This window comes from Myripristis murdjan, chromosome 6 (assembly GCF_902150065.1).
Source record: "Myripristis murdjan chromosome 6, fMyrMur1.1, whole genome shotgun sequence".
Taxonomy (NCBI): Eukaryota; Metazoa; Chordata; class Actinopteri; order Holocentriformes; family Holocentridae; genus Myripristis; species Myripristis murdjan.
In genome coordinates, this window is record NC_043985.1 from 15,499,978 (window position 1) to 15,524,739 (window position 24,762).

The 24,762-nt window shown below is 40.8% G+C and overlaps 1 protein-coding gene across 1 annotated transcript; it reads right to left on the reverse strand.

The window, feature by feature from the left end:
- Positions 1-23,208: 23,208 nt before the first annotated feature.
- On the reverse strand, positions 23,209-24,481 carry LOC115360536 (uncharacterized). Its single transcript, XM_030053510.1, has 2 exons — positions 23,757-24,481; positions 23,209-23,336 (listed from the first exon to the last, which is right to left on the reverse strand). Exons 1-2 carry the CDS (start codon positions 24,469-24,471, stop codon positions 23,209-23,211), a joined length of 843 nt encoding a protein of 280 aa, XP_029909370.1. The 5' UTR covers positions 24,472-24,481.
- Between the last annotated feature and the right edge of the window lie 281 nt (positions 24,482-24,762).

A 24,762-nucleotide genomic window follows, 5' to 3' on the forward strand; every position in this document is an offset into this window, starting at 1 on the left:
CATTACAGGGTGAGCCACTGCATTAGGTCACTGCCAGTGCCAGACACCAGCAGTGAATACATCTATCACCCTGTCACCTTGTTGCTGTGGAACAGCCTCTCACTGTCCAAGGGGCCTCCAGGGACACCAAGCTGCCGTCCTTCCCTCTCCTCACAGTGTGGCTGCTCACAGGACCTTGCTGGCGATGTCACAAGGTTTTCTGCTGATAAGAGATGTGTTTTTGAGTGGGTCAGGTTTGGCTGCACTGCTAGCCTGTACCCGTGTTAACTACCGCTCCGTGTCATGGGTCTGATAAACTGTGTTAGCTTAACCTCAGATTGTTGTCCCAAGACTCAAATGCACATTATGTTAGATGATGGAAATTTATCTAATGAAGCCACAGATATATTTACAAATCCACAGAACACACACAGCCTGAATTTTGACCCCTCCCATATACACACATCCAGAGAATCAATTCACACTTGGTATACACAGCCAATAGTAAGTAAGAACCCCTTTTAACCTCCAGAACAGCCTCGCCCCTTGGAGGCACAGATTCAACAAGGTGCCAACCTCTTGGCAGGAACCTTGGCCTATGCTGACTTCACATTTCACACATTTACTGCAAAGTTGTTTGCAGCAATCCCATTCATTTCAAAGGTCCTGTAGGGAAGATGTGGAGACTTTGCAGTGGCAGCCCCTCCCCCAAACAAAAAACACTAAAGCCGCTGTCCCTGGTATTATCTTGAGGCACTATTTGCTTTGTGATATGGATCGTTATCCTCCTGGATGTATTTTTTGGAAAAGGCAAGACTGTGACCATGAAAGAATGCATGTAGTGCGCAACAATGTTTAGATACGCAGTGTTCCTGGATGTGTGTCTCAGGAAATTGAGTTTTAATGAGAAATCAAGATTTCTCATTAAAACTCAATTGAGAAATTTTTACTGGGAAAAACAGTTTTGAAATAATAGTTAAAAGTAAGTAAAAATTCTATTTAGTCTCTTAAGTCAGACTTTCTGTTTCACAATCTTTGAATCCTCCAAAGGGAGTCCTCACTGCAGCTCACTGAAATTTGAGTACAAGACAAAACTGGAAGCTGTCATCTTCTAATTCTAATCTCTTCAGACTTGAATTTGTTTTAACAAACCACAGCACAGTCTTCCTGTAAATGCATTCCACTTGGAGCCAAAACAGAGGAAGGAGATTGCCATGCTACCTGTGCATGGCATCCACAAGTGAGTTAGCTGAGTGGTTAGCTAACGCTACCTAGGCTTCAAAAGGTGGTTTCCAGAAGGATTTTAACACAATTGCAAAGCAGATGTGCAAAGTCAGTGACTGCCTATACATGATGGACCTCAAGTGCAAAGCTAACACTATTCAAATTGTGACTATAACTCTGTTACTTTACATAAATTCAGATGGCCGAAATATTCTGTACATATAGTGCATTGTTATAATGACAAGAAAAAATATCCCTTATACACACACGACAGCTTTGCACCAAAACATTCACAAACTTTACTAATACTAACTAATATTTCACTTTTTTTTTTTCCCCAGAAATGCTGATGGAAGTACCCTGTGAGTGCTTCCATTTGTCATACCATTGTGCTTCCTTTCAGCCTCTGAGAGGTGAACAGGTAGGGAAATGACTTGATAGCCATTGCTTTCTATATCAGCTTCAGGCATGCAAAAATACAGATGGATGGGCAGAAAAACTTGGAAGTTGTGGGAGTTACTCACAGTAGGCAATTTGAGGTGGGATGAGGGGGCATGTCATCCCCCTTGTTAGTAAAATGATGAAAATTCATCCCCCCTGTTACTCTGCCATCCCCATTTCTCCATCCCCTAGTAGCAAAGAGAGTGCAGGGGCAGAGGAGATGTTTATTTGAATATGTTAGTCTAGTCTGCCTGACAGGTTTGTTCAAGTTAGCATCTGTGGCCCTGACCATGACTCTGAAATGTCAGCAGCCTCACTTTGATGTTTATTGCTAAATCCATGGTGCTGTCCATGGTGCTGAAGCAGCAGATGGATTTGTAATTGCCTTTTTCTCTCATTCCTGCCTGTCAGTTTCTCTTGGATCTATAATATTGTCTAAACTATATACTATAAATATTCAATTCTACGTTCTATTGTAGTCTATATAAGTGACAAGAAGCATCTTGTAGTCGCAGAAGAACAAGAGGATCATAGTGGCACACTGCTGCCTGCCGTCTTCCCATAATATTCCTTTAACATCAGTATGATCATTCATTTGCGTCTGTGCTGTTGAATACACCCCAAACCAAGCCACCGCACTGCACTCAGCTTCGACAGTTAGGTAATTCCAGGTAGAGTCAGAACTATGGTGTGTGTATGTGTGTGTGTGTAAAATAAAAGAATAGCCCTACACAAAATATGAATTTAACTAGCAGTTCTGTTACATCAAAATTATAATAGGATTTATAAAATCGAGAATTAGGTGAGGCCTATGTGATTCGCTGGTTATTTCAGGAATGAAAATATTTTATGTTTAATTTCAGTAATGTTCAAGTTCCAGCTCTTTTCTATTTTGTCCAATGTTAATTGTGTAGAACTTAGGAAAGAATTTAGATAGTAAAAAAAATTCCAAAGTGTCATGCGGGTTATGTAACTTAAAATGGCCCTGCTTGATGTGCATTGTGAGAAACATTATTGTGGGACAACCGTGCCTAAATAAACTCTAGGCTACTGCATAAAATTTAAAGGTGTATTTACTCTTGACTTTGATACACAGTTATAAAAGGACAATTCTTGTAGAGACAGAAATAACTGTATAAAATGAAGCTGTATAATTAAAAATGTCACAGCTATGGTTAAAGCATCCTGCAACAATGTCCTCTGGGAGGTGCATATGGGCGTGTCTGTTGGCTGGTGGTGTGAGAGCTGGGGGGGGGGGGCGTGTGCTCCCCCTGTTAAAAACGAACAAACCACTGACTGGTTACTGGTTACTAGCTCAGTGGCTCATTATGAGCATGATAAAATTTGTTTTTGTGTAATTTAGATAAAATATCTGTTGGTACCTCCTTCCATGTTTATCATCCCGACACAGGAAGCTCATAGTAAAAGCAGAAGTCAAGTAGAGTGTCTCCTAATTGTCTCAGCTGACCTGACACGTTTGCCACTTAACATTTTTGCCTTGGTGACATTTTACAGACCTACAGCAGGGAGACAGAAATATATATCAGGTGTGGTCTGTAATGTGGAGTTACAAGTCTGTTTTTAAAGGCAGACACAATGATTTGAACTGTTGAGTTATATGATACCACCTTACGTATTTTTGTGTTTCACGGCATTCCTGACTTAATACGACATGCCACAGATTTAATGAAAGGTCAGACAGGTTAAATGCATGGCTGCACTGACCAGTGTGACTGGATATAATCTCAATGAAAACACTGTTTTCTATTTTCATTGCAATTTTCCAAAGTGCACACTGTATTCATGCCAATAGTGATTGTAGGCTCAAATGACTGGAGCTGTGAGAAATTGACTAATTTCCCCCACAGTGAGAATGAACAAGTTTGTGGTCGCAGTAGTAAGAAGTGTGCATGTGGTCCTGTTTGCTTTCTTTTGCAGACAAACACAGGTTAGCTATACCATGTTTTCCTCCAGTATCACATGACATGTTGTGACAAATCTGAGAGGAAAATTGGGGAAACAATATTGGAGCTTATTCCATATTTGGCTCTGTGGCAAAATCTGTTTCCTGATATATCAGTCTAATATATTCACATTCATATTTACAATGGAGAGAACTGTATGTTTACTTATCTGTTAGTTTATTAGATTTTTGTTTTCCCTGCATACTCTATGCTATGTCATTGTGAGTATTTTTGTGATTTTTTTTTCAAAATTACAGGGATTTTTTTTTTTTTAATTAAAATATTCCTTTAATTTAGATGTTTGATAGTGTACATATATGAGTTCATGCGTTATACACTGGTTTGCATTTAATTAAAGTGAGCAGGTGGATGAGTGAAAACAAGAATGGAGAGAAAGGAACACAAATAAAGAGAAACTCATTCCCAAGATGTCATAGGATGTTGCTGTGCTCTGGTATTTTTCATAATGCTTGCTTTCTATATCCAATAATTAAATTTTCTTTAGATGATGTCTTTTCCACCATGGTAACATTTAAACACAACAAAAACTTTATTTCATCTTATCCCAAAATCCTATTTGTCAGGTTTGTGTGCTTGTGTGTCCATGTAGCATTTGCATCCTTTTGTGTGTTTGTGTGTGTGTGTGTGTGTGTTTGTGTGTGTGCCTGCTTGTGATAAACCTGGATAACAGACTAATAATAAAGCAATTTACTTGTGTCAATCATTTTTATCAGTGCAGCGAGCCAGTTTCCATTCGCTGTTTTTCTTTCATCTCTGCTCAGTCACACAGCTGAACGTCCTTGCAGGGAAATGTTTTAATTAACACCACTGAAATTCAAAGTATGCCATAACATAGTTGTAAATGCTATGAGATGCTTTCGAGAGCTAACTTACAGTCTCAGAGCCAATGTTCCTTACACGTGGAGGACCGAGTCACTTTTGTGGCTGTGATTTGAGTGAATAATTGTCATGGTTCAGGGAATAATCCCACATTGTCACAAGTATATCCATTTTGCACACACACACACACACACACAGCCACACACACACACACATACACGCACCAGTAAAGGTTAAGGGTTAAACAGATGTGACAGCATTAGAGGAAATCGGGCTAAATCAGCATGAAAGCAGCTGAGGATTAGACAGATTGTTCTCATTACAGACCACTGCTTCTGGGAAAAGTGTTATAATCTTTTTAACTGCCTAGTTTATGACATTTTACTGACTGCAGTAGACCTTACACTTAAAGAAAAAATATGTGATAAGTCTATTGTAAGTATGCAAAGTGACACATTGGTGGCAACACATTAAGGTCATTCCCTGTATGCTGTGAATACCGAAATTGGCAATAGGTTACAACATGACTTTTGTTCGAAAGTAATTAAACCTTTGAGTATTGTGGTGGTGAGAAGCTAGTCTTCAGTAATTCTTCAGTCATTTTCTTGACGCAGGCTCTTAATCGGGTTTTAGTGAATTTGAACTGAACTAACAGTAGTAATAACCACCATCTGAATACTGCATTGTATTTCCTCCACTCCTCTGCACAGAGAGAGCCTGATGTGTGTGACCCAAGCATCACCCCGGTGACGTCTGCACCATGTCTGGCTGATAACCCCAGTGGTGTATTTTTACTGTTAGGCTTAGCTGTTAGAGACCCCTCAGGCAATAGTGTCACATCTCTGCTTCATATCCTGAATCCCATTACTGAATGTTGTAAAGGACAGCAAATATTGATCCTTCTAGTATGGTACATGGTGGTGCTCGGCTCTTTGTTTCTGATAAAACGGCCTCAGTGGGAAAGGTCAACAGCATTCTGTCAAAAGAGCAGCAGATAAGAGAATCTTACACCACAGGCCATCTCAAGGCCCTTTCCTACAGTATATTGAGGAATTATACAACTAAATGGACATAAAAAAAAAAAAAAAAAAAATGCATGCACCACATCTTTAAAACACACGCATTTACTGGGTGAACTGAAAATTCCATGCACAACAATCCTTAGCAGCATGAAGTGACAGCAAAGACAGCAACAATTCATATTCTATAAACTTGTCATACATATTTGCTAATAAACATTTAATGTATAGTAAAATTGCTTTGGTGAAGCAGCAGAAAGTTTTAAGTAGTATCGTTGCTGTCGAGTGAACCTGATATGTCCAATTTTGGTGATTTCATGTTTTAGTTTAATTTGAGTATTTTCATGCTCCTGTATGGGCTCATGAAGTTCTACAAGCCTTGGGGTTGTGAAGGTTTTACAAAATGAATTATATAAACAGAAAAATCTACAATTGTCAACCTAGAGATAAGACTGTTTTCCTTAGTTTCTAATACGTTGATACTGTGGCGATACAAGGTTTTGGTTGGACAGCAGCAATACGTTCTAGACAAGGAAACACACTAATGTTCACAGAAGGTGCTTTACAGTCATTGTGGCCTTCCATCCCAACACAGGTTATTCTGTGAATCAAAGACGTGTATGGAAACAAAGACAGTGTTGCTGATCATAAACACAAAGATACAATTGTGCTACAACAAAATAACAATTAAAATCCTCACCAAAGAATATATGTGTTCGCTATATTACAGGCCGTCTGCAAAAAATCAGTTTATTGAGATTTCATTTCATTTATTTACATCCTGCCATGCTGACATGGACTGGCCTAGAGTCTTAACAAAAGATAACATAAGTTTCAAATTGTATGTCAAAATCCTGTCAAAATCAGAAGTCTATTTGAAGTGGAACTTCACAAGCTTCTCACTTCCAAGAAACAAAACAAACATTAAAAAAGAGGATGCCAGTGTAGTGCTATTACTGTAGTAAGTACACATGCACTTCTTAGTGTATATTGTACATCGTATGATGTATACTAATGTTGATCTTTTAGAAATATACAACTTGGATGGAAGGAGACAGTAGATTTTTCTGCTTTCTGGATGACATTGAATTATCTCCTCTTTTGTCATCGCTCTCTGCTCAGTAGTTTATTGATAAAACCTGCTGCACTGGACCATTCCAATGCATACAGGCCAGTAATTTCATCACTTTTTTTTTTTTTTTTTAATGTAATTGCCGATGTGTTAAATTTGCCATAATTCCACTGAAATCTTGTGCTCAAGTCTCAAAAGAAATGCTATTTCGTATTAGAAAAATGCCTGTGGTCAAATCAAACGAAATTCAAACGGAATTACTGTGTTACAATGAATCGCTGTGTTAGCAGCTACAGGGAGGAAAATCATGGACCTGGAGAACAAAGTGCTGCCCATCCTTCCATCTATGCTGCCTATGTCAATTTATCGCTGCTCAGCTGCAGGGAGACATACTGGCAGAAGCACACCCCTCCCTCTAGGTGACCAGTTGTGCTGGGTTGGGGAAATGGGAAGTGTCTTTTGGCCAGGCAGCAGGCGTATCCTGATGAGAAGAGGAGAAGAGCTCTTTGAAACATCTTCGCAGCACAGACCTGCTCAGAAAATGTTTCTGTAAACTCACGTCTGCAGCCATCCAGAGAAACATAGACCGGATAGATTTTGGTGTTTGATTGACAGCCCATCAATACTTTCTCTTCATAAAGGATTGTGTTTGCTTTACCGACAGCTTTCTGCATTTCTCTCACAACATACTTCTTGCTTTCAGCATGCCATAGAGAAATGTGAATAACCAATCCAAAAGGTACACAGTAGAAAATTAAAAGAATAGGTGATTGAACAGCAAGTGGGTCACTCCCATGCTTGTTTAATATTAACCCTACAAAAACAACCCCAAAGATAAACGATAGGAGAAATATAATTATCATGGCGACAACATAGACCAGTACTCTTTCCCAGACAGGACGCAGCCACACTTTACTGTGAGAAACACTGTTGATCATCCTCACAGCCATCCTGTACTTCTCTTGATCCTCAATAACCAAACGCAGTTGGTCTGGCACCTCCATGTCACTGAAATGACCAGCGTCCCATTTCTGGACTCCCTCCTCATTGACAGCAGTCAAAGGCTGCAGGGCCTTCCCATTGTAGATCGAGGGCGGCTGGAAGGGCGCCACAGTGGAGCCTTGAAGCTGATGGTTGGGGGTGCAGAGCACCTTGAGCACCTTACTGATGAAGTCTGGGTCCCTGGCGTCCAAGTAGGTGAGGTGGCAGAGGTGGAGAGGAACGGCGAGTCCTGGCTCCAGCAGCACTGGCAACATGGGCTTCCTCTCCAGGCAGTTCCTGAACAGAGACATGTTGGCCTCCAGGAGACACCAGCGGCTCCTCACAAACTCGGGGCTGAGGACCAGCAGGACCTTCTGGCTCTCCTGGATGCACTCGGACATGTTCTCCAACACGGTGCGGCCGGGGACGAAGTCTCGCTCGTGGTAGCAGACCTGCAGGCCGCAGGACTCCAACTGGTTGATGAGGGAGTGGGTCCAGCGATAGTCAGTGCTGCTGTAGCTAATGAAGACGTGGTAAAGCTCACCCTCTTTCAGTATGGGAGGGACATAGGGCAAACTTGAGGGAGGCATTGAGTTGTCTTCAGTCTCAAGGTAACTGACAAGTTCCATTATCTAAAGAAAAAATTCAAATGAGAATTTAATCTGGAAATGAAGGCATCTGTTTCAAAGATTTTGACCAATCATCTGTTTTCATGTTAGTGCCGCTCCAGGAATTAGTCAAAGCCACATTTAGAAATCACACCAAAACTTTTTGGAGCTTATCTCTGTCACTTTAAGTATGATTTGATCTTGGCTACATCACAAATCTTCTTTAAATGGTAACTAAAAATGCCTTTTCCATTAACATTTAGGTGTTTTTAAGATGATATTTCTTTGGATTGCTTTTTAAAACAAACTTAAAAGACACGCTGTTAATATCCTTTATACATATTGCACTGAGTAAACCACTCACTAATGATCGTCCAAGTATCAAACCACCCAACAGCCCACTACACAAAACGTATGAGCTTTCTTTCCCCAATACTTTTGGAAGCAGCACAATTCTGTCTTGCTATTCCTTTTTGCCCAAAGATTAATTGCCTCATGACAAAAACAAGAATGTCACTGAAATACCTTAATCTGATGAAAATGTACACTCGAGTGTTGTTGTATGAATCGAAAGTAACAGGGTTTTACAATAATGAGGAAGTCACAAATGCAACACATCCTCCCTACACTGTGCTCACCTTCTTAAAGGGACACTGCCTTGTAGTTTCTGAAAAGTATCTAACATGGATATCAATAAAGCAACTGCACTTTTAAGGCCTGCATTTTTTTTATTTGAATTCCACATCAAGACAGTGCATGTAGCGCATGATACCTCCCTCGAAACTTGCCAGTAAGCCAGTGCTTCCCAAGCCTCACCCTAAACATTGCTCTCACCATAACCATTACCCAGGAGGCAGTGCTGCCTGCCAGTCAACAGCAGAGGTAAAAAATGCAGAGAGCAGAGCATGTGCCGTAGCTCTCCAGTTTGAACTGTCAGCTGATTTAATAAGAATATTTTAACATGTAACCACCTGTTCTGGTCATGTAGTATTTGCAAATACTTTTTGTAGTTTCTTCAACTCCACTGTAACTGTAGCTGTCAAATGGAGGGGTTACACTACAAGTTTGACAATCATCTCTGAAAGTTAATGTTGCATATTTTTATGAGGTAGACAATTTACTCGACACAATCTGAATAACGCCACAACTCTGATACTTCCTGTGGGTTAATAGAGATTATAACACGTTTGTAACAACAATTTGGCCAATGTTTGATGAACAGGTGTCTTATACTTTAGAGCAGAACAAGTCCCCATTCACTGGTCAGCCTTCAGCGGGGCAGAGGGGTGGAGTTGACCCTGGTGTGTAGCACAAGGCATTATGGATAGTGAGTGTTAAGGAGTCTAGGACCCTAATACCCAGAAGTATGACAAAAATATTGCAAATTAATAAAATCAAATACCCCTTCCCCACCTTTTGGAATTTTATTGTAAAGTCATGAAAAATAAATGTGTTGTGAGGTTACAAAGCCATAGGGTTACTATACACTTTAAATACCCTGTGCTTGACTTTAAACAATGAATGAATGAATATTTGGTAGTTATAATCAGGACTGATGCCTATGGAAAAAAAAAAAAAAAAAAACTCAGTGAAAGTGGAAAAAAATATATATATACATATATATTTATGTCAGTTTTAGAAGGAGGACATTTTTGTCCTTTAACAACCCCAGGGTGACATTTTGTGAACATGTATCAAGATTTAAAATATGGAAACAAGTCTATAATATATTGTGTAGCCAATGAATATACTCCTAAGTGGGTAACTCCCAAAACTGGAACACTGAAACCCATTAAAACCATAGATTTTGATCCCTGATATTCTGCAGCATAAAATACTGCATTCTATGATGTCAATCTTTCAAGCCCATCATTTTCCTTAAAATTGTAATTTTCAGCATTGTCAATGTTGAGATGATGCTCTGAATTATAAATTATTGTTTATTGTTTATTTTTTATTTATGAATGGGCAAACTTAATGTGATGTTTTGGATTGATTTTTTAAGTTGATGGACACTGATTGACTGATACATGAGCCACCTGTGTATTGTGGGCGTGTTTTAATAAAGCCTTGCACCCGCAGCTGAATTCAGCAGTTAATGTGTGTGTGAGCTAAGAGGCAGCAGAGCGTCTCCTGAGTTTCCATTTTTTATTTCAAGTTTCCTCCGTATAAGTTCAGTGTTTTCTGTTCATCTGTCTGGGTTCACAATGCAGTGCCACTGTATAGCCTTACTCTGCCAACAGTCAAACAGATGAAGCCATTTTTGGCCCTTCACCCCTTTGTGATAATGCATATTATTTTCCTAGTTTTGATTAGGGGCATTTCTCCTGTGTTATAGATGACTGGGAGCAAGTGAAATTAACTTTGTTGACTTGGGTGATAAGAGAATGATCACCATTTTTCATGTTTACCCTGTGGGACAAAATATGTGCTATTGTCATAGTTTCAAATAGACGCTTTGTCAGCAGCAAGTATGCATTATCAAGCTTTGCAGGCGACTGCTGCAATTTTTTCAACCAAAAATAGTGTGTGAGTGTTGATGTGGATGCCAATGAATGATGTGTGTGTGTGTGTGGAGAAATTAGTGTGCTCATATGTGTGTGCATATGTGTGTATGTGTGTGTGCACAGCTAGAGATATATGATTTGCCGGTCATATTTATCCTTGCTTCTATTCTCTCTCTCACACACACACAGACATACACACACCCTCACCCACCCACCCATCCATTCACACACACACGTACACATATGCACGTGCCTGCACATGCACACACAGGCCTCAGTGTGATTGTGTGGAAGTGAAAAAAAAAAAAAATAATAATATATAATATTTTTAGGGGTTTTAGGTGGAGGACATGTTTGTCCTCTAACAATTCTTGTAACTTTTTTTTTTTTTTTTTTTTTTAAAATCTGACTTTGCTCAAAAAAATAAAAATACAGTTATCAGTTCTGTTGGTGTACATCCATCCACTATGTGATATGTCCAGTGACATCTTGGTTTATGCTGCTGTAAAAGAGATGGATGGCCAAGACTGCCAGAGCAGTGTTGTTCTACACAAGTAAAATCAAACTGTGAAGATATTATATGTATTATATGAAGCCAAACTATAGAGAAATGTTAGGAGGGGTCCCTTACGAAACAAACATATATTGCAGTATACTGGAAAATATCATGTGATATATTAGATACTACATTTCCATATATGGGAACTAGTCTTCATATTTTACAATATATTGAAATGTATGCATAGACCATACATGTCTATATATTGATACATATAAAAAAAAAATATATTGCAATCAAGACCAAACATGCAATAGTTTGTCTTTATATGTTCAAATATACTGCAATATATGCATATACCATATATGTATATATATCGCAACATAATATATAAAAAAATATATTGGGATTTTTCTTAACATTGCATATTTTCCAATAAACAACCATAACATATGCATGGACCATGCATGGCATATATTTAGGGTCCGGGCAGCTTAGGACACCGGACACTATTGTATTCCCAGGTCTTCTTTCTTTCTTTCTTTCTTTATTCTTCTTTCTTCTGAGGAAATCATACTTCCCATGGGTGAAAACTCACCAAACTTTGCACAAAGGTCCAGTCCCATGCCAGATTACCTCAGCTGCAAACTCAAGCCAATAGTCCTGATGGTGGCACTATAGCAAGCCTTTAAAATCCAAAACTTTGAAAATTCATAACAAATCAACCATATGTACTACAGCTTCACAACTTTCATCAAACTGTAGCCTCAATATAGAAGAAACTTTTGCACATTTAAAGCTATTGAAAATTATGAAGCCATCACTCTGTTTTTTTTTTTTTCAAAAACTGCAAAACTTCTTAAACCTATCTCCTCCCACAATTTTTGCTCAAATGTCACCAAACCTGCTACAGAGCATCTTCAGACTGTCCTACACAAGCGATGTTCACAGATTTTTGATTTATAAAAAATTAAGCCTACAGTGCATTAAAATGTTTTACTGTAAACACTACTGTAAACATATACCTGCAAAGTCATGCTAAATAAATCAGTGTTCATGAAAAATTCAATTCAATGTTCATGAAAAAAATTGACAAAATTCTGGAGTCATGGTCAATGATGTGTGGCAAATTTCAGAATTGTACCTCAAAAACTGAATTTTTGACAGCATTTTGAATTTTGCTCTCATGTGAACAATTGGAGTCAATGTAAAAATGGCATTTTTAAACATCAATTTTTCACTTACGGAGTCAATCAATCATTGTTAAAAACAAATTAACATCATCTCCCTGTTGTCTAGATCAGTGTTTCTCAAATGGGGGTACGCGTACGCCTGGGGTAGGCTACTTAGAGGAACTCCAGGGGGTACTTGAGATTTTTTAAAATTATAACACGAGACTATGCGTAGAGCCGACCTAGCAATCTGTCAAATGTGTACAAGACTACCTGACAAACACCAGGCAAACAGCTGATTTCTCAACTTAAGTAAACAAGAGCTAAACAAGATCCTCCGTGAATTTTAATTTCTATAATAAAGTGCCTCAGCTGAGTCAGCACCACGGACAGTAGGCTACCTGTAAGATTTTCCACGGAGATGTGCGGCTATATATTGTTATCAGTTATTAATTAGCCTATTAATCGTTATTCATTTGTTTAGTCTTTATGAGTTTCCTAGGCCATTTATTTAATTAATTTGACAGTTTGTTTGCGTCTGTAAATCAACACATCTGTGAAAACTGTCGTCTTTATTTCAGAGGTAAATTGATAACAGCCTGAAAAGGTGATTATATAACTCTGTTCAGCCTTAATGTGGCTGCTTACTGTCCTTACTTTTGCTGCATAGCCACATTAATCGGAGCTGACGTTAAATTGGAATGACCCACCCCCAGCTGAAATGAAACATCTGCCAGTTAAAAATGACTGAGAAGTCGGTAGAAGTATAATTATCAATCCATGATTTTTTTTTTTTTTTTTTTCCCAGCAGATATTCTAGTTACAACATGATTGAGCTAGCAGAGCAATTTTATTTTGCTATGTTTGGTATCTATTCAGTTTCAGGAAAACACGATGTAACCACTGACTTAGTCAAATTGTCAAGCTGCTATTGAGCTGCTACTTGCCAATTAGCTCAGGGCGGTAAACGACTGTCTTTGGCTCCAGAGGTTGCAGGTTCAAACCTCGACTGGTGCAGAAGCCACATTGTAATGTGAACATCTTAATCATGTGCTCCAAACTGCGTGAGTGTGACTGATCACTGAGCAGCATCTTACTAAAAATGCCTGGACCCCACCCATCGCTGCACAGCAGCTGTAATTTTACATATATTTCCAATACATGTTCCCATATAATTGGAATGTCATAGATCATGTATTTATAAATATATTAACCCAGTGTTCATCACATAAATGTAAATACATTATGGAGGACTTTTATACTTATAAAAGTCAATATATGAACACATATATTATGTATTTATATTGCAATATATGGCAAATATATGAAATACGCAATTGTTGCTGTATTTTTCCATATATTAACATATATTGCAATATATCGATGCAATATATAAATATATGCCACATATAATAGGCGAGTCGAGAATAGGTGGGTCTATAGTATGGTTAATTTGAATTAATACAGCCATACAAAAAATATAGAGAAGTGTTAGGAGTACCACTGAAATCAAAGTGGCAAAACCTATTATTGTTTTTTGCCAGAGAGGAAGCAATGGCACTTTACTGTGAGAGACACTGTTGATCATCCTCACAGCCATCCTGTATTTCTCTTGATCCTCGATGACCAAACGCAGTTGGTCTGGCACTTCCATGTCACTGAAATGACCAGCACACCATTTCTTGAGTCCCTCCTCATTGACAGCAGTCAAAGGCTGCAGGGCCTTCCCATTGTAGATCGTGGGCGGCTGGAAGGGCGCCACAGTGGAGCCCTGAAGCTGCTGGTTGGGGGTGCAGAGCACCTTGAGCACCTTACTGATGAAGTCTGGGTCTCTGGCCTCCAAGTAGGTGAGGTGGCAGAGGTGGAGAGGAACAGCGAGTCCTGGCTCCAGCAGCACTGGCAACATGGGCTTCCTCTCCAGGCAGTTCCTGAACAGAGACATGTTGGCCTCCAGGAGACACCAGCGGCTCCTCACAAACTCGGGGCTGAGGACCAGCAGGACCTTCTGGCTCTCCTGGATGCATTCGGACATGTTCTCCAACACGGTGCGGCCGGGGACGAAGTCTCGCTCGTGGTAGCAGACCTGCAGGCCGTAGGACTCCAACTGGTTGATGAGGGAGTGGGTCCAGCGATAGTCAGTGCTGCTGTAGCTAATGAAGACGTGGTAAAGCTCACCCTCTCTCAGTGTGGGAGGGACATAGGGCAAACTTGAGGGGGGCAGTGACACAGCACACTTTTCCTCAAAGTTGTCTTCAGTCTCAAGGGAATTGATAGGATCCATTATCTAAAGAAAAAAAAAAAAGAGAATTTAATCTGGAAATGAAGGCATCTGTTTCAAAGATTTTGACCAATCATCTGTTTTCATGTTAGTACCACTCCAGGAATTAGTCAAAGCCACATTTAGAAATCACACCAAAACATTTTGGAGCTCATCTGTCACTTTAAGGTATGATTTGATCTCAGTTACATCACAAATCTTTTTTAAAATGGTAACTAAAACATGGAGTAACATATTTGTTAGGTCAGTTCAATTTCCTTTTCAATAAACCCTGAGAAGTTTTAAGTATCATTTATCTTTCACACAGTGATTTTCTCTAAACACACCTCATCATACAATAGGTACAGAGGTGTGTTTGTAAACCTATTTGCAGATACATGGTATAGCCAATGACCATTAACAAAAAGATCATCATGTGAAAATATCATGAAATCCTGATATTTGATGATTTTATTTAAAAAGCACATAACACAGGCATGAAATATATGTACATAGAGGTGACCATCTACCAAGAAAAGAAAATTGCCATTTTGAACACTGGTAGAAATGGATAAGCTTTCTCTCAACAATACTTTTAGAATTGGAACAACCCTTTCTTACACTTCTTTCTTTCTTTCTTTTTTCAGATTAATATCCTACCATGAAAATTAAAGTGTCCCTAAAGTACAGCATATTCATACCTGCTTATAAAAATTTGATGAAAATGTACACTTGAGTGTTGTTGTATGAATTGAAAGTAACGGAGTTTTACAATAATGAGGAAGTTGTGCAACACATCCTCTCTACACTGCTTCTGGTGTTCTTAAAGGCACACTGCCTTGTAGTTTCTGAAAACTGACTAACATGGATATCAATGAAGTAACTGTGCCTTTAAAGCCAGTATTTCTTTCTTGAATTCCTCTGCAAGAGTGTAAAGCTCATGATACCTCCCCAAAAGTTCCCAATAAGGCAGTGCTTCCTAACCCTCACCCTAAACATCGCTCTCACCATAACAATTACTCAGGAGGCAGTGCTGGCTGTCAGTCAACATCAGAGGTAAAAAATGCAGAGAGCAGAGGATGAGCCGTAGCTCTCCAGTTTTAAACTGTTTGAATGTGGCCCATGTTCGCTTATTGGAAATGTAAGATTGCAGTGAGGGGTATTACATCTACAAACCAATTCAAAGAGATCGACTACAGTGTCACTATAAAATGCTTTTCTCTAAGCACCTCTCTGTGCCAGCTACACACTGCGTCAGATGCTTCATGTCAGGCAGAGCTACATTTGATGCCACGCCATAAGATACTCCAAAATGGTTAAGGTAATAAGGGTTATGCCTGGGCCGCACTGTCTACCTGAGCAGTCTGTGTGTACTGCGAAACCTCTTGATCTTCATTTTGACATTCATTGTTCCATATTAACAGGTTAGAGGTGCCACAGAGCCTGCGTGGGCAGTGTGTCGTAGACCCAGCTCAAGCATCTCTGAAGCAGTGCAGCAGCAGGAATTTTGGTGTGGAACATTCAATTATCATCAGAAACAGACAGGGGAAAATGACCTGCTGATAGTCATATTGACAGCCTACCAGCAACATTACATTACTGACACCTTTCACTATGATCTATGTCTGTAGAATATGGCATAGACATGAAAAAAAAGAAGTATTTTAGTAATTGCACGGAGAAAGTGGAGACCGTATTTAAGTGGGCTTTTGGGGATGCTGAACACTCCAGTCTTGGTCCCATGTTGTTACACACATTAAAGAGACATGGAGAAAAAAAAAAAAAAAAAAAAAAAAAAAAAGCCATTATCAAAGGCAAACTGCTGTCTGTGTGGACACCACACCACCACACATGTGCGAGCTGCAGCAGTTCACTGAGGCAGCCGTCACGCTCAAGTAGAGGCAACCAGTCTGGCCCGGGTAACTATGCCATGAAATGAAAACATGCATACGTGTCTACACACAAACATACTACACCCCGCAAGAGCACACACACAGTACGCATAGTGTACACACACACTTAACTTGGATTAGGCTTGAGCTTACTGTAAACTTAAATATATTCACATGAAAAAATAGTTCTGCATCTACATTTACACATATTGTGCCAAAAAAAGATTGACGATGTTATGTAATTGAGGGCACCTGCCTGATGCCATGGGCTGGGCCTATATAAGTGGCTCCTTCCCCCACCATCACTCTCTAAACTCCCTGGAACAACATCCCAGTGTCCATTGGTGTCTTTGTCCTGTGTTTTTTTTTTTTTTTTTTTTTTTTTTGAGAATAAATGTTATTCTTTTGCATTTATCTTGATGTTCCGCTCCTCATTGTGTTGCGACTCTGAGCCGGTCGCAATATAAAGGGGACTTGTCTAAAGTTTGGTTTGAGTAGGTGATTTTTGTACCCCTAGACCCACGTTTTCATTTTGTTTGTTAGTGAGGAGGTTCATGCTTATGTTGCCACATGAGATAGGGTTTTTTTTTCTGAGAGCTTGCTTGGTTAAGTAAGCCGGTGGGTGTTGGTGTGACCATCGCCACTTTATTGTTTTTGTGCAGTAACCCTGGGGTGGCCCTAGGCATGGCCGGGAAAGCCGACAAAGACTAATTGAGTTCTAGTAAGATACACTATATTACCAAAAGTATTCACTCACCTGCCTTTACTCATACTATGAACTGAAGTGCCATCCCATTCCTAACCCATAGAGTTCAATATGATGTCGGTCCACCTTTTGCAGCTATTACAGCTTCAACTCTTCTGGGAAGACTGTCCACAAGGTTGAGGAGAGTGTTTATAGGAATTTTTGACCATTCTTCCAAAAGCGCATTGGTGAGGTCACACACAGATGTTGGTCGAGAAGGCCTGGCTCTCAGTCTCCGCTCTAATTCATCCCAAAGGTGTTCTATTGGGTTCAGGTCAGGACTCTGTGCAGGCCAGTCAAGTTCATCCACACCAGACTCTGTCATCCATGTCTTTATGGACCTTGCTTTGTGCACTGGTGCACAGTCATGTTGGAAGAGGAAGGGGCCCGCTCCAAACTGTTCCCACAAGGTTGGGAGCATGGAATTGTCCAAAATGTTTTGGTATCCTGAAGCATTCAAAGTTCCTTTCACTGGAACTAAGGGGGCAAGCCCAGCTCCTGAAAAACAACCCCACACCATAATTCCTCCTCCACCAAATTTCACAGTCGGCACAATGCAGTCTGAAATGTACCGTTCTCCTGGCAACCTCCAAACCCAGACTCGTCCATCAGATTGCCAGATGGAAAAGCGTGATTCATCACTCCAGAGAACGCGTCTCCACTGCTCTAGAGGCCAGTGGCGGCGTGCTTTACACCATTGCATCCGACGCTTTGCATTGCACTTGGTGATGTGTGGCTTGGCTGCAGCTGCTCGGCCATGGAAACCCATTCCATGAAGCTCTCTGCGTACTGTACTTGGGCTAATCTGAAGGTCACATGAAGTTTGTAGCTCTGTAGCAATTGACTGTGCAGAAAGTCGGCGACCTCTTTGCACTATGCGCTTCAGCATCCGCTGACCCCTCTCCGTCACTTTACGTGGCCTACCACTTCGTGGCTGAGTTGCTGTTGTTCCCAAACGCTTCCATTTTGTTATAATAGATCTGACAGTTGACTGTGGAATATTTAGGAGCGAGGAAATTTCACGACTGGATTTGTTGCACAGGTGGCATCCTATGACAGTTCCACGCTGGAATTCACTGAGCTCCTGAGAGCGGCCCATTCTTTCACAAATGTCTTGTTTCACAGTCTGCATGCCTGAGTGCTTGATTTTATACACCTGTGGCCAGGCCAAGTGATTAGGACACCTGATTCTGATCATTTGAATGGGTGAGCGAATACTTTTGGTAATATAGTGTAGATTAACAGTCGTAGGTAGAGAGGAAACCAGGTAAGCTCTAGAGTAGGTTAGTTAGGAATGCCAACTTTTAATCTAGTGATAGCATGTGGTGGCCTGTGCTGGCCTTTGTTTTTCACACACACTGTGTGGGGAGTTAAGAGCAATTTTGTTCTGTTGTGCGCTGTAGTTTGTTAAATGCTGGGCTGTGGTTGGGTTCCTCTGGAACATTGGTGCCCCTTGTGATCATGCTTGTCTGTATGAGCTGTGTGTTTGTGTAGTCCTGGTTAGTGGGGACTACATTTTGTGTAACCTACTTTCTTTTCAGTGGGGAAGAGTAGTAGAGTTTAGGGTTTGAGTTGTGTTGACTCATGTAAGGGTGGTAGTATTCATACATATTCCTATTCTGTGTGGCAAGAAATAGCTGTGGAGTAACTGCTACTGTTATTGACCTAGTGTGTGTTTTGTAAGTTTTGATTGCTTACTTCTGGTTTTGTGTAGGCCTATAGTGATACGACCTGCGCTTTTGTTTCATAACACTTTGGGCCCTATCTTGCGCCAAAGTCCCTAAACCCGTTATTTAGGGATTTAGCATTGCGCAAGAGGTGTTGCCCCGCAAAAGTTGCTATCTTGCGCACCTCTCGTTATCCGTAAAACACCTGCGCTACCCGCTATATTATGCATAGGCGTGTTTTGGGCAAATAAAATATTAAAAATAAAAATATAGCACAGCTGCTGGCTTATGATAAAACAATAAAACGTGCTGGCGTAAGTGTCCAATTAAAACAGTCTTTCCTCTAAACAGTCTATATGAGTAATATACTCAGTCCATTCCGGCGGCGTCCCGGTATCAGTCCGACCGTGTGCGTGGCGTGGCTCCGTCGGGGCGCGCATTGAAGCCGCCTGGGCGCGCTCTCGTAACAGCCCAAACTTTAAGGAAAGCGGATAGCGGGTGGTCCTGACCACCCGCTAAATTGCTATCTTGTGCACAAGATAGCAATTTTAGGGATAGCGCATGAAACACGCCCATGGACACACCTCCAGGCGCAAATAATGGAGTCGGCATAATAGATAGCAGGTAGCGTGGGCGCAAGATACCATTTAGGGATAGCGGAAGCTCCTAAATCCACAATTTGTGGGTAGCGGGTAGTGGCAGCGGGTAGCGGGTGGCACAAGATAGGGCCCTTTCGGTCTGTGTGAAAAAGTTATGTGGTGTTGTGCTGGCTTGTTTATAGTCTGCACTTGTTTTAGCACTTGTTCTGTGTGGTAGTGTTGCTTTGTGTTACACTGGTTGGAGGTTTTTTGGTTAATAAGCTTCTCTTAGGGATAACTTGCGGTGTGTGTGGCCTCCAGTGCTACTTTCTTTTTTCCTTTGCATAAAATCATTTTGGTAATTTCACTATGGAGTTTGACCTGGAGAGGCTTAGTGAAGCTCCTACGACAGAACAGCTTTTTCATTGTAACAAAGCACAACTTATGTCCATTGTAGAACATTATCACATCGAAACTGTATCAGCATTTCTTAAGAAAGAAGAACTGAGAACCAAAATAGCCACCATACTTGTTGAAGACAGAGTGCTTCAGGGTGAGTCTGAAGACTCAGACTTAAGTCAGTCTGTTAGGGTGTCTGCCAGAAAGACAGAGGCTGTATTGTTACAAACTCGAGATGCTCAATCTGTACATTTACAAGAATTGGAGTGGCAGTTCAAGATAAAACAGCTAGAGTTTGAAGCAGAAGGGAAGAAGTTAAAAATGGAGAGGTTGCGTTTATTATATGAAGAGAAAATGAAAGAATTGGAGCTGAGGTCAAGTAACACAGTCTCAGAGTATCAGTTTTCATACATCTCTTCCTCCTCGATTTGATGTTGGTAGGAGCATAAGTTTAGTTCCTCCTTTCTCTGAGAAAGAGGTGGAAAAACACTTTTCCCATTTTGAGCGTGTAGCTCAAAATGGTGTACCTTAGAATGTTGACAGCATAGCTTCCATCTTAAGGGAAGGGGTGTTATTTGTCACTGTTATATTGTTTTTCATGTGTGCTTTAATATGTATTTGCTCCATGCCTTTCAGTTCAAGGTGCAGTTCACAATCGGAGTAATTGAGGGCACCTGCCTGATGCCATGGGCTGGGCCTATATAAGTGGCTCCTTCCCCTACTGTCACTCTCTCAACTCCCTGGAACAACATCTCAGCAACCACTGGTGTTATTTTTGTCCTTTTTTTTTTTTTGAGAATAAATGTTATTCTTTTCAGGGCCGCCCCTCCCTACACGCAGAACACGTAGCTGCATAGGGCCTCACAATCCAAGGGGGGCTTCATTTTGCCCGTGGGCATGGCACGCGTCACCCGCGGTACACGCGTGATGCCCATGAGGCTAGAGCACCAAGTCAGCCCAAGCCAGGAGGAAAGAAACAAAGAGACCTGTAATCTGACATCCCACCGCACGCGTTGCTGCAATGATTGTCAGCAATCTGCATCTGACCAATCAGTGGTCAGATGCACCGACACTGCTGCAGGTGAGGAGAGAGATGGCTTCTAAGAGGCATTTTGAATCTGGAGCAACTAAGAGGAAAAAAAATCTAAACAAGAGGAAGCTCGTGCTTCACTTGAAGGTGGGTATGTTGTTGAAATAAATGTGAAACTTTGTGGCGCCACATAAACACCTTAGCTGGTACTCATGAGATAGAAGAGAGACGATTCTAAAGGCTGAATTATGCTTCAGCGTTGGAAGAGCGTACGGGGGTTGTGCGAAGCACGCATTTCCTACGCAGCGCGTGTGTGTCCAACATACCTCTGCAAACACACAGAGCAATTCTCCTCCCACCAACGTAGACCCTGTGACGTATGGTCGCTGCTCTTCTGTGGCGAGTGGACGAGTCGTATAGGTGCGGGCACTCTCCAAAGTTTTCAAACACAACCGACGAGTCGAGACACAACAGTTTAAAAAAAAAAAAAAAAAAAAAAAAAAAAACGGCGCTGACGGCACAACAACAGGAATGTGATGCCGGTTGCAACGAAATGCCGGAAATAGTGTACTTCGGCGGACCAATCACAGCTCTTGTGGGGCTGCGGAGGGTCCGCGTAGTTACAATTTTTGGGAGGCGCGCGGCAAGGCTCTGCGGCGGTCGCACAACCCCCGTAAGCTCCGCACAACCTCCGTACGCTCTTCCTACGCGGAAGCATAATTCAGCCTTGAGTGTCTGTCTAAAATTTGACTTGGAGATGACATTTTCCAGCAGCACTCTTAGCATTTCTTGAATATCTTGTTAATGCATTTGTCTGCATATGCATTCACCTCTGTGAAAAAGGAGTGGTAAATTGACCAGTTGAAGGTCGTATATTAGCTTAAGTTTATAGCCTATCAATCTATGCATCAATAAAGATCAATTTAAGGCTATTTGAATCAGTGATTTTTGATACTTTATAAGCTGAGGCAGTGTGGGAATATTTCTGTGGAGCATCAGAAAACGGTGGTGCTTTTAAATTAGATCAGAATCAGTAAATCTGACACACATAAAGTCTAGGCCATCTTCTCAGAATTTTTTTTTATTTATCCATTCCATTTATTTAAAATGTATTGAATATCTTATATAACAAAAGTTCAAACTTTTCTTATGCTTTAGAAATACTCCCTGCTGTAATCTTATCATGCTTTGCTTCACTTGCTTCAATTTGAAAGTGCCAAACACTATTATAAAAAACTCATGGTGAGCTTTATTTCATTAAAAATCACACATTTTGGTAAAAGTCATCAATTAAAACAGAATATTGAGTATCTACAAAATATTATTGGGGAGTGCACATAATACAGTATCTCTATGAACATGTAAATATAAACACAGAGATGCATTTAGGTAATGTCAAATGTAGGTAACCCTTAAATAACATTTGACCCATGAAACATTTTGACCCAAAGAATGAAAAGATTTTTTTTTTTTAATTGTATTGTAAAGCTACAAAAACCTAACATGTTGTGAGTTTTATAAGCCATAGGGTTACCATACACTTTGTACCAACTACTTAATTTTTTAGTTTTGTACAGTCTACTTAAAATAAGGAAACATCAAACAAATGGCAAATCTAAACTGGTCCAAAAGGCACCCTTTAGTGATAAAGTGTTCACACCAAATTAAAGGAATCGGGCAATTAAAGGTATAGTAGTACAGTATGTAATTTAATGATGCATCTAAATTGCATGCCGTCGTACCTACCGTACCATCGTGTGTATGGATTAAGAGATGTGGAGCAATAACCTGAATAGTATTTCACATATTAGGCTATATACCCAATATCTTTACACTACACCACTGTAAGAAGCTATTAGAAGAATCAGATCTAGCAAAAGCCAAAAGAAGCAAGAAAACCTATATTTTATAATGGTCAACTGACAGCAACAAGGAGGATGAGAGTAAAAGAGTTTGGCTAACAGTATGGCTAAAGCTACACACACAGCGTGTTGTTTACCTGAACAACAAATGAAAAGCTGACCTTTAGTTCCTTGGATGCAGTCAGTTCACAATGAAAACATTATTCCAAACTGACTGAACAAATCTGAGCATGCAGCAGCTTTATATATATATATATATATATATATATATATATATATATATATATATATATATATATATGTGTGTGTGTGTGTATATATATATATATATATATATGTGTGTATATATATTAGTTTGGCTAACATCAGACTCTAGACCGGTGCTGCACCATACAGTCAGCATCAGCCTGGCTATGTGTGTGTATTGCATAATAGTTTTTACTAGTTTTATGATCTATGCCCTCTGCTACTGTTATTTCCACTCCTCTCTGCTCATCTGCAAGGAAACATACTGGCAGAAGCACACCCCTCCCTCTAGGTGACCAGTGGTGCTGGGTTGGGGAAATGGGAAGTGTCTTTTGGCCAGGCAGCAGGCGTATCCTGATGAGAAGAAGAAAAGAGCTCTTTGAAACATCTCCTCAGCACAGACCTGCTCAGAAAATGTTTCTGCAAACTCACGTCTGCAGCCATCCAGAGAAACATAAACTGGATAGATTTTGGTGTTTGATTGACAGCGCATTAATACTTTCTCTTCATAAAGGATTGTGTTTGCTTTACCGACAGCTTTTTGCATTTCTCTCACAACATACTTCTTATCATCATTCATCCAGAGACCAATCATAATTAGCAATCCCAAAGGTACACAGAAAAAAATTAAAACTGCGATTGGTTCGGCATCAGAAGGTTGCTCCAGTATTAGAAATTCTGTAAATACAAGAAAAACTAGAGTGACTATACAAAATATCACACCAGTAATAATAACCAGTGCTCTTTGCCAGACAGGACGCAGCCACACTTTACTGTCAGACACACTGTTGATCATCCTCACAGCCATCCTGTATTTCTCTTGATCCTCAATAACCAAACGCAGTTGGTCTGGCACCTCCATGTTACTGAACTGACCAGCGTCCCATTTCTGGACTCCCTCCTCATTGGCAGCAGTCAAAGGCTGCAGGGCCTTCCCATTGTAGATCGAGGGTGGCTGGAAGGGCGCCACAGTGGAGCCTTGAAGCTGCTGGTCAGGGGTGCAGAGCACCTTGAGCACCTTACTGATGAAGTCTGGGTCCCTGGCCTCCAAGTAGGTGAGGTGGCAGAGGTGGAGAGGAACAGAGACTCCTGGCTCCAGCAGCACTGGCAACATGGGCTTCCTCTCCAGGCAGTTCCTGAACAGAGACATGTTGGCCTCCAGGAGACACCAGCGGCTCCTCACAAACTCGGGGTTGAGGACCAGCAGGACCTTCTGGCTCTCCTGGATGCACTCGGACATGTTCTCCAACACGGTGTGGCCGGGGATGAAGTCTCGCTCGTGGTAGCAGACCTGCAGGCCGCAGGACTCCAACTGGTTGATGAGGGAGTGGGTCCAGCGATAGTCAGTGCTGCTGTAGCTAATGAAGACGTGGTAAAGCTCACCCTCTCTCAGTGTGGGAGGGACATAGGACAAACGTGAGGGAGGCAGTGACACAGCACACTTTTCCTCAAAGTTGTCTTCAGTCTCAAGGGAATTGATAGGATCCATTATCTAAAGAAAAAAAAAATGAGAATTTAATCTGGAAATGAAGGCATCTGTTTCCAAGATTTTGACCAATCATCTGTTTTCATGTTAGTGCCGCTCCAGGAATTAGTCAAAGCCACATTTAGAAACACACACCATTACTACAGAGCCTCCTGGAATCTGTTTCAAAAGGGCTCCTACAGTCAGGGACAAACTTGTCAGGAGCTACCTTCCAGGTCCCAAACATGACACTTGGCTACGTCAACCCAGGGGGAACTTCCGCTGTGGTCACTGTAATTATTGTGAGAACATGGT

What these genes read in the sequence shown, in the direction of transcription:
- LOC115360536 (XM_030053510.1), bottom strand. Translation starts at nt 24,471, where the DNA reads ATGGATCCTATCAATTCCCTTGAGACTGAAGACAACTTTGAGGAAAAG. An exon ending in GATCAACAGTGTGTCTGACA is followed by an intron (nt 23,337 to 23,756) that starts GTAAAGTGTGGC and finishes TCTTCTCATCAG; the next exon opens with GATACGCCTGCTGCCTGGCC.